Source organism: Fopius arisanus, unplaced genomic scaffold, assembly GCF_000806365.1.
Source record: "Fopius arisanus strain USDA-PBARC FA_bdor unplaced genomic scaffold, ASM80636v1 scaffold00131, whole genome shotgun sequence".
Taxonomy (NCBI): Eukaryota; Metazoa; Arthropoda; class Insecta; order Hymenoptera; family Braconidae; genus Fopius; species Fopius arisanus.
In genome coordinates this window covers 53,322-67,273 of record NW_011887870.1, presented here as the reverse complement: position 1 = coordinate 67,273, position 13,952 = coordinate 53,322, and the positions used below count along the sequence as shown (strand labels likewise).

General features: G+C 32.7%; 2 protein-coding genes across 3 annotated transcripts; one reads left to right on the top strand and one right to left on the bottom strand.

The window, feature by feature from the left end:
• Positions 1-229: 229 nt before the first annotated feature.
• Positions 230-11,544, top strand: LOC105271972 (carbonic anhydrase 2). The gene is made up of 6 exons (XM_011313812.1): positions 230-1,196; positions 8,990-9,034; positions 9,383-9,544; positions 9,631-9,878; positions 10,340-10,576; positions 10,663-11,544. The coding sequence occupies exons 1-6, from the start codon at positions 1,157-1,159 to the stop codon at positions 10,909-10,911; spliced, it is 981 nt and encodes a 326-aa protein (XP_011312114.1). The 5' UTR covers positions 230-1,156; the 3' UTR covers positions 10,912-11,544.
• LOC105271973 (coiled-coil domain-containing protein 12) lies at positions 11,462-12,857 on the bottom strand. Of its 2 annotated transcripts, none has more exons than XM_011313813.1 (4): positions 12,774-12,857; positions 12,337-12,529; positions 12,102-12,234; positions 11,462-11,750 (listed from the first exon to the last, which is right to left on the bottom strand). In XM_011313813.1, the coding sequence occupies exons 2-4, from the start codon at positions 12,462-12,464 to the stop codon at positions 11,559-11,561; spliced, it is 453 nt and encodes a 150-aa protein (XP_011312115.1). In that variant the 5' UTR covers positions 12,465-12,529; positions 12,774-12,857; the 3' UTR covers positions 11,462-11,558. The 2 variants fall into 2 exon arrangements, with proteins under 2 accessions (XP_011312115.1, XP_011312117.1); XM_011313815.1 differs by lacking the exon at positions 12,774-12,857 and adding an exon at positions 12,647-12,733.
• Positions 12,858-13,952: the final 1,095 nt, after the last annotated feature.

Below are 13,952 nucleotides of genomic sequence, written 5' to 3'. Positions count from 1 at the left end.
TTTCTATTTCTTGTAACAATTTTTTCACTGAATGAGACCTCGAGAAAGTCTTCAGGTCTCACGTATTTTGAGTTCATTTCTTCTGCTTTATTTTTTTTTTAATTGGTTTTCACATCGAGAGAGAAATAATGAGAAGTAGGAAAATGGTGTCGTAGCCACTCGAGTGTTCAATTTTTTTTTTCAGCTTCAAACACTTCCGCTCGAGTATTCAGTATCCTTTCGACTTTTCAAGTCACAACATTCACAAAAACAACATGCGACAATAACTCGTGGAAATCATTCCTATTTAAACCGGTAAATTCGTAAACTAAAATTTAAACCGGTAAATTCGTAAATTAAAATTTTTTGCTACACAAATAATTTTTTTCGACTTTTCAAAAGGCATCACATGAATTATTCCTCACCTCATCATATTTCAAAATCATTTAAAAGAAAGAAAAAAATGAAATTTGATAGATTTTGGTGAAAATAATTTAAAAATTGGGTTAATGAGTATTTTTGGTTTTTCGGCGATAGATTATTAATAGCATGAACAAGAATGAGATTCATCAGAGATTAATAACTGATACTTTCCGTAGAATTAACATTTACTGAGGTGGAACGAATAAATTTGAATAATTATATATTTCCGTTGGAATTAATCAATGGAAAAATTGGAGGATTAGATTTTGAATATGGAAAATAGAATTAGTTACTCAAAGTGAGTAAAATGTGATGATAGTGGAGAATAAATAGTGAGGATGTGGTAATTTGGTAATAATAGTAATGATGCGAAAGAAAATGAATTTGAATTTTGAAATATTTTCCGTTGACGTTAATCAATGAAAAAATTGGATAATTAAATGTGGAATATGGAAAATGGAATTTGTTACTCAACGCGGTACGGAATATTGTGATAGTGAAGAATAAATAGTGAGAATGCGATAACTGGGGGGATAGAGGTAGTAACCGGGAGAGGTCAAAGGAGGGAATGCGAAAGAGAGTAGGAGGATTCACTGGCCATTTCTTTGGCTGAGTCTAAAGTCAGGGGATTCTTTTTCTATCGGCCATTTCAATCGGCTCCTCCGACTCCTTAAAGACGCCGCAAAATCACAAGTTCAACATTTTTCCAGTGCTCATTCAATTTCAATACATAAGTCTGTGAAATTTAAACGATATGGAGATTCACGTCGTTCTCATTGGATTTCTATTATCGCGTAAGTACATTATTATCATTAATGAATTACCGAGGGATTTAGAACACCCAGAAAACTTCACTGTCAAATTTACCCTGACGTTACAGAAATCACCGATTCTACGGAAAATAAACATTTTTTAAATGCAACTTATATTTTATTAAATTGATATTTTCACCTCTTTTTCACGGTTTTTATTATTAATATCTTAGGGTAATCCTTAGAACAATTAACGACAATTTTTAACAAAAACATAAATATTTTTTTTATACTTCAGGTTAAATTCAACTTCGAATTTTTATATTCAATTGTAAATTTATGCAATTTTGAGGAAATAATAAAATAGGACTATGTTTATGGAAAATAGCACGAGTTTTCGACGATTAAATTTCTAATTTAATGTTAACAATCGAAACTAAAATTAACGTCATTAAATAAATGGAAATCCCTATTGCGATGTGAAAATTTATAAAAATAGCTGAAACTAGAGCACTACCACTAGCATTTTAAAAATGTGTGCTAGAAAATTGTGAGTGCAAGTAATTACCACAATTTTTTGCCAATTATGTCGTCCATCACCCGAAGAAATTAACAAATCGGAGCGATGTGGGCAGATTGTATCATCATAATCCTGCAAATTATCTACACATATCCTTAATCAAAATTAAACAAACAAATAAAAAGACGTGAAATTTTTAACAATTCCTCATTAACGAATCGTTCAAATTCATGAATATTCTAATGATTTCAATTTTTAAGTCGATACGGCACCGAAAAAACGTGAAAATTTTGACAACTCGACCAATAATTTCCCTCAATTTTCAATCTATTAAAAATTCTATTCTATTTGATGTTTAATTATCACGTCGCGCTTAAAAATTCAAACTGTCATTGAAAAATCAATAATTATTTAACAAAAAATCGAATTTTTCTGGAATTTTCAGGATAAATTAGAACTTTACCGAGTGTTTTTAATTGAAATTTACTTGAAACCCATATAATGAAAAATTTCGATGCCTTCGTGACAGTGTAATTAGATTCCCTCGTTTAATTTATTGAAAATGGAATCGATTCTATAGAGCATTTACTGTCTGCATGTTATATTTTTACATTTCTGGTATTTAAGATTCTTGAATTACATTTCATGTATTTACATACATCTATGTATTCGAAGTCAGTTGCATTTACAAATTCCTTCGTGATGAATGGGCGGTGGATTTTTGCAAATTAATTATAACGGTTATCGATTGTACTTCAGACAAATTCCATTCGGTTAAATCTCATGTAATCGAGGTAATTCGATTGGAGAACTTAATGTGTCGCCTCCGAATTATCATAATAGCGGATTTTCGTACACGAATGAGATTCCGAGTGATAAAACTCCATGCTTCCATCAGAAGAAGCCGCTCATCTCGTAACATGTTTAAATATGTTTATAGAAACTCGCGGAATATTTCAAAGAGTCTCAACACTCGGCAATCACCGACGAGAAGCAATTAAAACCGTAAACAGTATTTTGACTTTTTTCAATGGAAAAAAATTGATTTTAAAAGGATTACACTATGAAGGTCGACGAAATCGATTCATATTACACTCTGAAAAAGTTTTCATGATTCTCTAATATGAAAGACACACCTGTGAAAGGTGTTTCGCGTTGGTTTAGTTGAAATTCCAACATTTTGCTGGAATTTTTGGGAGAAGCCGTAATTGTCACTAAAATTGCAATTTTTTTGGGAGAGAATACAATACAATATTTTAATCGGATTTTTAATGATTCAATTTTCGTTTTTTCTGAAATTTTAATTTTTAATAGACAAATGGGGATTTTTATTATTGGATTATGGAGATCGAAATAAATAGACACTTGGAGTATTTTCAGGGCTGAGGATTATTATTAAGAATTATCAAACTTCAGATAATCAAGAGATAGTTTTCTGAACGGAGACTTACAACAAATAGAATTTGCCCTTTTACCCTTAATCCTTGGTCTTTCCTTTTTAGACCCTCTCGGGTCAACAGATTTTGTCTGGGAAAAACTCACACCGAGAAAGTCCCTCCAGGACTTTCCTTTTTTTTGTTAGAACAAGAAGGAAAGGTCCCACATCAAGGAAATAAATATTCCCTAAACCCGAAAATATAAAAGCTCTGGAAGAGGGAATTTTGAACCCGGGGAAACCCCCGAAAATCCGTCATTTATTGTAGAACTTAAAGTGGGAATAGCTCTAGTACTTCAAAATTATCGGATATTGGAATGAATGTGTTAAATTAAACAGAAAATCCTTCACGCTTTTATATTTGGTACCTTTAACCCACCAAATATTTGATTAATTCCGAAGTGTAAATGGTATCCAACGGAATTATTTTTCCACTCGGGTTTCGGCCAGAGTCCAGTGGATAGCATCCGGATATATTTCCACAATCATGCAGACGAACAAAAAACTCTGAAAGACTAATTTAGCAATCGAAATAAAATCATTTGATAAAAAATTTATAAAAAACAATTAAATGAAATTTAGAAAAAAAACATTTGAAAAGCGGCTAGGAAATTTCCATCTGGAATTTGTCAGAAATTTCTGAAATAAAACAGTTTCCGAAATCCAAGTTCGAAATAGTATATTTCACGCCTAGGACGAAAAAAAGGAATCTGACGAATGCGACTTTATAGTCCGAGTCGGAGACGAGGATTATAACGCGCATGAGTTAGAATCACTTTTTTCGCCGTGACTATGATGCTATTTTATGTCATTGTGGCCGAAAGCGTTTTACCGGCCGCAATGACATAAAATAATTATTAATTTTTCCGCTGAATGATGCGTAAAACTTCCTTAATGGAGAATCGGAATGTAGAATTCCTATTCAATATGAAGAATTTCCATTGTTCGTAGGATTTCGTTAGCTACCGGTACATAAATCAACTCATCGCGATGGATTGATGATTGAATGAAATCCATTCGTCCACGGTTGACCGGAAGTCGGCATTCATGAGTTGTATACCGTGTACGTAATTAGCGTGTCAACGGGACATCGTACCCAAGTGCATCCCAGGCTAGTTAGAGACAATGAGAACCGGAGATTTCTGGTTGGCTTGTACCGTTACACATTTTTTTCTAAGCTTTGAAAGTCCTTCACCTTGACAAGCAGATCCCATTCCCCATTCTTATTATCTACATATAAAAAAATGATTGATTATGCATGCATGTGAATTATTATTGTTCATTGTTATATGATGCGAGAGGAAGGTGTCAATTACGATTGCAAGATTATTCCTTTATTGGTGGATTCAATTGTTCTTCGTCGTCGTCGATTCTATTTTTTAAGGTTTTTATTGAATAAAATGAAAAAAGATGAAAATTGCTGAAAAATATTTAATTGATATTTTTTTTTTATTTCTTGATACGATGGAAATTTGGTAGAATTATTCCATTAACATGGTGTAGGAATAAATTTTCAGTCAAAAAGGAAGACAAATTTTTGGTAAAAAATTGAATGAATTTATTCATTTTGAAAAGAATAACTAATTTATATAAATCGTCAAAAATACGAAGTGATTCGCGCCATCTTGCTCAAATGCCCCCTCTACTGCGGCAAAGACGGCGGTACCTCCACCTCGAATTTTTAAACAATTATATAATTAAGTTATTCTCCTCGAATCAGTTTCACTTTGTTACATCCTCTTCCTGCGGAATGAACAAATTTTTAGAGCAATCTTGTAGAAATTTGCATTCTTTCTCGCGACAGAATTTGCAGAGCAAAGTTTTCTTTCTTTTTTTGGTAGTTTTTTTTTTATTTACGAGGTCTTTTCAGAGTGGTTGAATCATATTCTGTTATGATTTACCCATGATAAATCAGAACTGAGATCACTGAGTCAGAGGAGATACTGGGTAAACACAATAGAGCAGTAAAGTGCGAGGAAAAGGTGAACAATGGGTGCTCGTATTACTAAGACAACTGAGTCATAACTGCAGTTGGCATTTAAGAAAATATGCCACTTCAGCATGTTTACTGTGTCATTACCCTCTCCATTCGGGGAATGAAATTTATTCCCGAAAATTACCTCGACCGGTAATACTAATTCTAAAAATTATATAGGAAAATCTAAGTGGAAATTACATAACTTTAAGTTAAATTTTTTGTAAAACATTTGCATTTCAGCTAATAATAAATAAATAAAATTAGAATTCGAGGGAATGTTTGGAATATTTGATTTTTAAGTTAAACTTATAAATTCATCGTTGCGAAAAATGGAAAGTTCTATTTACTTGAAAATTCAAGAATAATTTTCCTAACAGTAATTGAGTTGCCTTTCCACTCTCTGATAACCCAAAAAAACTCTGCAAGAATGAATCTAAATTTAACGGTGCCGATAATGAGGGTTACGGAATTACATGAATCGAGAGATTTGGGGTTAAAGATAGTATAAAAGAACGTGATGAATGGGAATTTCAATTATCATTTCCCCACCTCCAGTGCAAAAATGTGCAAAAAGCGAAAAGATTTTTTCATTGTTCGTTTGGTTTGAAAACTGGAAAGAATTTTATTCAAAAAAAATCTCGCGATTGATAGGAAGATGATTATAATTTGATAAAAGTAGGGGTGGCAGGGGAAAAACGAACTATTTAAGAAAAAAAACTATTTTTCCTCCAGAAATTTATTCCCGAAAATTACCCCGTCCGGTGGTAATAATTACGGAATATGGAATATAATGGAATATAACCACAGGAAAGGACAAACTCTGTCCATGAAAATATTCCTTAGGGTGGGTGGGGGCAAAACGGACACCCTCGAAATTTATTTGAATATTTTGAATATGATTTTGAATCTTCATTAGATTTCGTAATTCTGCATATATTTCCAAATGGAAAAATTGAAATTGTGGCTCCTCAACTTTCATTTATCCACGCCCGGTTTATATAGCCACGTCTATGTCTTATAATACTCCATTATTATTATTACTAATGCAAGCCTTTAATTTGGTCTTTTTTTCATGATGCGAACAAAAAAAATGATGAAAATGGAAAAATTAAAAAATCGGGAGAATGAAAAAAATTTCGCGGTGTCCATTTTGCCCTGAGTGTCCGTTTTACACTCATCTTCCCTAACATAAAAAATATGAAAATCGAATCGATCATGATTTTTTAAATGCAAACAAGTGAGAAATTGTTTGATAAAAATGAATTTTATCAACTGTTCGTCATAAATTTCCAAAAAACTTGAAAAATGAGAAGATATCGGCAATAACTCCTTAAATTTCATAATTACATATTTCTCCATTCAAAAGTAGAAAAATGTGAAATTGACAGATATTACATATATTTTCAAAATAGATGTAACTTTTTATGGGTTAAACTGGTAATTTTCCTTGGTCGTTCAAGGGTTTTCTTCTCATTCAATAACGCATGAGGAGAGGAAGGACTCCAGGTGTTCTCGTCACACAGATCCCAATTGAGAAGTCTCAAACTGAAATGGTCAACAAAACGGACTAAAGATAGATTCGTATGATAAAAGTATTCGAACATAATTTGGCTCGACCAGAGCTCGTGGTGAATAAAAGATGACGATTGCAGTCACGCGATTGAACTAGAGCGTGCAGAACATGTAATGACCAGAAAAAGATAGAAAAGCCTGACAAATAACGTGAAATCCATTTTTCTGAATTTTTTAGCTCGATGGGTAGACATAATTATCGTGATTATGGGAGGCGCGTTTTACCATTATCCTTGATGACATGAGGGATTTGCCAACTAGGTGAAGGATTTATAAAATATCACAATTATTGTAAGATCAACATTTTTTCATACATATTTGTGCACAGATGTGGGTGCAATTGCGGATTATATAATTTTTTTTCTCATAAGAAATTATGAATATCAGGCGAATTAAATCGTGAATTGTTTTGTCTCAGGGATAATTAACTGATTATTCTTCAGAGATCTGCGTTAAGAGAGATTTAAAGTCATTTGATGATATGTGCAATTAAATTTTTTTAATTGAATTGCATTCAATAATTAACTGCGAGAATTTCATGGAGGTCGTAATTATTTCTCCAATATCTTCTGACCTTTCTCAAGTTAGAGATGAGAACAATCATTGATTATAATTAATTTATTATATATATATTATTTATTGCTGAACGCTGACAGTTAATGAAAAATGCAATGAAGCTAGGAAAAATATTCCATTTTCTTTAGGCAAAAATTCTACAGAAATATTTAAATTTTTTATTGAATATCGGATTGAAAATTTTCATGATTACTAAACATTTGAAATTATTTTATTACAAATCTCTTCTCATTCGTTGGTTGATTTGCAAATATTTTCAACATAAAAATTCTTGATTGGAAAACTCTGGGGAAATTATTCGGAGGAGTCTCTGAACCTCAGAGATATTTACATAGTGATACATATGTGAATTTCGAGTACATATATATACTGTCCTCACAAAACTTGACTGCAGAATCAATTTTCGAGCTTCTGACGTATAAACTACGTCAAATGTCACAGGTTTAGAAAATTACCGAGTGGTTTTTGGTAGTGCAGACAGATTTGTAATCAGTCCCAATTTTTTGTGGATGATTAATTAAATAATAAAATCAACCAGATGAATTTTTTTTGATGATTGATGATGACATTGTGCATGGATTTGGAAACAAGGTCAATGGTGTCATGTAACCATTTTTTTTTTAGATTAATGCTTGCGCAATTCAGTAGCGACACGAAATTCGTCAAAATTGGAAGAAACCTCACGCCTAAAAGGAGAAACATTAATTAACTCCAACCGCATTTAACCCATTACCACAGTTTTATCGTTCTCAGACGAGACTAATTGAGTAATTAATCAACGGAACTGTACCTGCGATATTGACCCATACTGTCATGAATCGATTTCCAAAATTATCTGCAAAATTTAAAATGTCATGGAACCCCTTCGCTAATTAATAATTATTAATTCGATAATCAATGGCAATCAATAGTTGACTAAAGAAGTCATGAAATCTGAGGAGAAATAAATTGTCGCGCATCTCAGCAAATAAAAAAAAATTTATGAAATATTTACTGAAAAGTCAAGAATATTATTTTTCTTTGAAAATTCATTGATATTCATCGAAACTCGTAACTTTAAAGCGGAATGTAAAAATAAATTTTTATGGCTCGTAATATTGTTTACAATGACTTCAATTTTTGATGATTCATCGATTTATTGATCAAATGGGATAACAGTTTTCCATTGAGAGTTGATGGATTTGTCTGGAAGGTATGATTGTTAATCGCAAAAAAATGGACTCCACTCTCTATTTTTGTACTGAGTTGACAATGTTAACTAATCTTTAAAGAAAAATTGTTGAGACGTTCGCGTTCATGAGCCGCGGGAGTAAATGGGAGTAATCTCTAGAAACAGTACGGGACTCTTAATTTTTTAATTGATAAATCGCATGACTTGTGAGCTGGTCACATGCATCCGCGATAAATCAGCTGACGACAGGCGATCGTGACTCCAGCCTATCTAATATTCACGCGATTAATCAATTTTTAATTTGATGTCAGTATGTCCGTTGCTCCACTTTTCGATATTTTCAGTTTTTTTAATTTTCTAACTAAACTGAATGATAAAATTTAAAAAACAATTTAATTCACTCCATAATATTTGAACTAAACTTTCCAAAATATTGATATTTGTTCTAATATGTCTTTCTTAACAATAATTAACGTAATTTGGAATACTCTAGTTGGAACTGTATTTTTTTAAATTTTCATTAATTAAATTTTGAATTTGAAGATCTTGTTACATTTAATTCAATTTTTATTTATGATTGCAGATGCCAATCTGGTACTTGCCGATTTCACATACGAAGGACTTCATGGTAAGCTTAGACCTTTGAAATTGGTGGAATTAAAATTCAATGAATTTAATAATTAAAAACCTTCCCTTAAAATTACAAAGTGTCACTTCTGTCACAAATTACTTATTGTGGTTTTTCCATTTTTTTATTACTACTAATCAAAATGATACGTTCCATTACTGAATGCCATTGAGGAAAAAAGTAATTTTCTTCCCTCAAAGATGATATATGAACACCCAGAGCTAGAGTGAAGACATTTTCTCTTCAATTCCTCATTTCTCTTGCCTCTGAGGGCTCTAATATTATCTATTGATGAAAGAATTCAATTTCCAACAGAATAGGGTGGATAATTAATTTTTTGTAATTCAGGTCCACAACATTGGGGGAAGGATTACGACGAATGTGTGGGGAAACATCAGTCGCCAATTAACATCGAGGAACACATTGTTAAGAATATTAGTTTACCAAAGCTAGAACTCCTAGAGCTCGATTCACAGCGAGACTTTTATATTGAGAATAACGGACATACGGGTAATTAATTAAATTCCTCCAAAGTTGCACGGCTTTAAAAAATCTCTAATTAAATAAATTAAATCAATTTGATTATCTCCTCACAGTGATGTTAAAGATTAACAGTACTAAACGTCCATCAATAATTGGTGGCCCTCTGGGTTCCCACGAGTACGTATTTGAGCAGCTTCACTTCCACTGGGGAGCAAATGATCACGAAGGATCAGAAGATCTGATCAATAATCACTCGTTCGCTATGGAACTGCACGTCGTCTTCTACAAGAAAACGTATAAATCCCTTCAAGAAGCCATTCATCATTCAGACGGCTTAACAGTACTGGCATATTTCTTCGAGGTAATTCCAATTAACAAATATTTACCATAATGATTATTTTTCCGACTTGGGTTTCAGCTAATCAGTTTTCGAGACTGTCGAGCAGTTTCATTTCGGAAATCTATAAAATTATTTCTAATGAAATTCTATGTTTTGCTTGGCTCCAATCTGAGTGGAGAATGCAAAATTAATCAGATATTTTCCTGAAGCTTCCCTGCAGAGGAACGCATGTTATAAATGTATTTTGTTGATTTTTAGTGTGTAAAATTTAACGCTATCGTTCTTACGCGATTCTATCAGAATATATACTATAATTTTGAAGCAATGGTGATATTATTACAGAAAATTATGCATCAAGATTATTGAGAAAATCTTAAGAAAATATTTTTATTGTTAAGGATGTTCCGCACCCATATATATTCAAAATGCCCATTTCATTTTTCTTCCAATCCTCGAAACTGAAGTGATGCTCGATGTTCTAGGCAAGTGACGATGACAATCATAATTATGCATCGATCATTGATTCATTACCCGACATTGAAGCTGTGGGTTCCTCTACAAGTCTCCGTAATCAACACGTCATGGAGGAAATGCTCCTTCCAAATCCATCAGTTCTCCAGGATTATTTCACGTACAATGGTTCCCTCACAACTCCTCCCTGCTCAGAAGTCGTGACCTGGATCGACTTCAAAGAACCTTTACGACTCTCCCATAATCAGGTAAGAATAACGGACCCTTCGTTATAAACTTGTTGAATTTCCAAGGAAAAATGAAGACAAAATTCGTGATAATTTTGATTTTGCAGATCGCTGCGTTCAGAAATGTTCACAGTCCGGATGGAAAGCTCTTGCACAATTTCCGACCGATCCAGCCCCTGGAGGACAGAGTGGTCTATCATAATATTCCTCTCCCAGAGGACAATTCTCATAATGCCGATGGCTCTGGCCAATCTAGGTTACATCCCTCTTTTCCATTTGCACTAGGAGCTGTGCTCTTCACAACACACCACGGAATGTGCGCCTATTGCATCAATTTTTTAAGTGTATTCAGATAATAATTAGTTCAATCCACTAGTGAGCATATCAAATTAGATAACTCGAAAACAGTCAGGGAGATTAGTTTGGAAATATCAGTGCATCCAGACATTAATTTTCTATGCAATTCATTCTTCCAAGAAATTTGCTGCCTAAATTAAAAAATACGAATCCTTTCATCTAATTGAAAATCGTTAATAAATGCAAATTAGAAGGTGAAGAATCTCTATACGGAAAATTAGAATAATAATTTAGATAGAAAAATGAAAATTTATTATTTTTTTTCTATGTAACTAATTCTGGTGCACATCCCAAGAGGGGAAGAAAAGTTTTTCAAATGATTTCTCTTTATCGTGTCGTTAGTGAATCGATGAATTTATGAATGTGTAAACATGATACAAGTGCCAGATATTTCTTGAGTACTTAACATTATCCTGAATAGAAACAAAATAGTCATAAGTTTGAGAGGCACGAATGTGCCATGGAGTCTATAGAAACGAATATTTTGTTGTGGGGATAATGAACTGCTGGCTAGTTCGTAATTTAACAATCATCCAACGTCATGTACTGTTATACTGTATAAAAATCCATAGAATTTATCAATGAAAACTGACTCATTCGTTGAAAGAATACAATTTTAAGAATTAGAATTATTTACAAATTGTGTCTATTTGTCGTTAATACTTGAATTGCCAGTCAGGGTGACAATTCCTGCTATATCTTCTTTGTCCTTTTTTATCCTCTCGATGATCAATTCTGCTATTGCTTTTTGCGTTCGCCTTTCCAGTTTTTCCAGTTTCTTCGATACATCACGCTTTAAATCCCAATCAGGTTTTCGGGGTGCTAAACTCCCAATGTCCTGAAAAAGATAGAAGTAAATGACGAGAAACTAAATTTAATTGATTTTTTATCATTTAATTGCATTTTTATAATTATTTAACGACTCCCAAAATGTCACGATCATGCAATAATTTTCCCACGTTTTTCTAAGCTTTTTAAAAATTATTAAAACTTTAGAAAAAACACAAGAAAGATGTTGTACGCTCATGAAACCCCATGAGTCATGAAATAATTATAAAATGCACAAATGGCATATTTTTTCGGGTCAACCTGATAAACAATTTGTCAGCAAACTAAAAAACTGATAATTTTAGCTAAAAAGGGGCCGAATATCCTTATACAGATACTTGTGCAGATCTTTCATACTCACAAGCTCTTCGATGACAGCCTTGGACCTCGTCCCTTCCTCAGGGTTTTCCTTCTCCAATTCGACTGAAATTCCAGTCTCCAAAACATGTTCCTTTAGATTCTCATCTTGAGGTTTGTAACTTCTGAATCTTGGTCTGCAAAAAAACGCTTCATTTCCATCAACAAATACAATGAACAATGACAATAATCGTCGCAGCAGAACAGTTGCTTTATTGAGATTTTGTGGGGAGACTTACTTGGGTAAATTGGTTTTCTGTTCTGTATTTTTTTGCTCGCAATGATCTTTCTTCTTCTTCAACTCTGCGAGTCTCTCTTTCCTCTTTAATGCTTCTTCTTCCAGAGTTCCCACAGTTTTTTCATTCATCTCAGAGGAATTTATTTTTATCACTCGAAGAGGTTATGATTATGGATTGAGCTGCAGTCGAATCACTGTAAATGTTATATACTAATAAAAATAATTACTTTTGTTAAATAAACTTACTATTAACAGAAAATTCACATATTTTAATGTAAATTGTCCTGTATATTAGCGTCAACCAAATTCACCTGGCAAAAATGCATTCATTTTCCAGATTTTTCTTTCTCAGTGTAATTTTTTGAATGAGCGAATACAAAAATTATGACAATATCAATGCAATTGACATGAAAAATAATTGATAAGAATTTTACTTGCCTCGAATAATGATATTTTAGAGTATTGTACTGTGAGGAAAAAACAATAACACAGATGTCACAGATTTGTAGGTATGCTTATCGATGCTGCGGAATATCGATATAGATGCGATATTCGATATTCTGCGTCGATGTTGCCTGGTCGATACATTCAGTCTCGATACTTTTCGAATTGAATTATATTTTTTTGCTGAAGAGGTAAAAAATATCAATAAAAAATGAGGGAAATGCGGAACCTCGCTAATTTGAAAATCAAATTCCAAATTCATATTCAAAATTTATTCAAATAATTAATTTTTAGGTAATCCATAGTTTTCGAGATACACCAATGATTGGTTTGAAGTTATTTTAATTTCAGAGATATTTCGAAGAATTTCATGAAAAAGTCAATGACAAGTGTAAATGTCAGTGCCATTAGTAATTTAAAAACGATTTTATAAAATAGTTCTCTGTTTTCAGGTGAACATATCTTGGAAAGTGGATTTCGCGTTTTTTACTCAAGATAATTCTGCACTGAATATTCATGTTTAATTACGAATTCTGATAAATTGAACAATTCTTCCCATTATATAATAACAATACCAACAATTGTAGCAATTCTTCATCCCCACGCATAAAGGCAAGAATTGTTCAATTTGTCAGAATTCTCAAACATTCAGTGCAACACTATTCTAAGTGAAATATTACCGAAATCAACATTCCAAAATATATTTAAATGACTTTGTCTTGTAAAATCAATTTTCAGAGAATAATGGGACTGATATTTCCAATTCTCATGGAATACTACTGCACGAAATTCTTCGAAACTTTTCACAATCAAAATAAAAATTTCTAAACAATTGTCGATTTATCTCGAAAACTATGGATTTCACAAGGAAACGTAAAAAGGCTTTCTCGTAGCTAATTTAATTTTCGACGAAAAGTGTCTTTTGACGTTTCTTTCTAAACTCAATAAATTTGGAGTCAATCGTTATTTTCCAAAAGTCTAAAATTCGATTTATGACGCAGCATCCCAGGTGGGTCCACATGTTGTCATACCCTCGACCATTCAGAGATTTTCTTCAAGATCCAAGACACTTGGCCCGCCCCCAGATCATCCCAAATCCCGCCCCAATAACTAATTTTCCACTTCTCATGATTTTTTTCCTCTGTCTCCTCTTTTTTTTCAGTCTTCACCACC

Coding starts and splice junctions, on each gene's coding strand:
- LOC105271973 (XM_011313813.1), bottom strand. CDS start 12,464: ATGAATGAAAAAACTGTGGGAACTCTGGAAGAAGAAGCATTAAAGAGG. Junction 12,235..12,336: donor CAGAAAACCAATTTACCCAA/GTAAGTCTCCCC, acceptor GTTTTTTTGCAG/ACCAAGATTCAGAAGTTACA. Junction 11,751..12,101: donor AGGCTGTCATCGAAGAGCTT/GTGAGTATGAAA, acceptor TATCTTTTTCAG/GACATTGGGAGTTTAGCACC.
- LOC105271972 (XM_011313812.1), top strand. CDS start 1,157: ATGGAGATTCACGTCGTTCTCATTGGATTTCTATTATCGC. Junction 1,197..8,989: donor CATTGGATTTCTATTATCGC/GTAAGTACATTA, acceptor TTATGATTGCAG/ATGCCAATCTGGTACTTGCC. Junction 9,545..9,630: donor TGAGAATAACGGACATACGG/GTAATTAATTAA, acceptor ATCTCCTCACAG/TGATGTTAAAGATTAACAGT.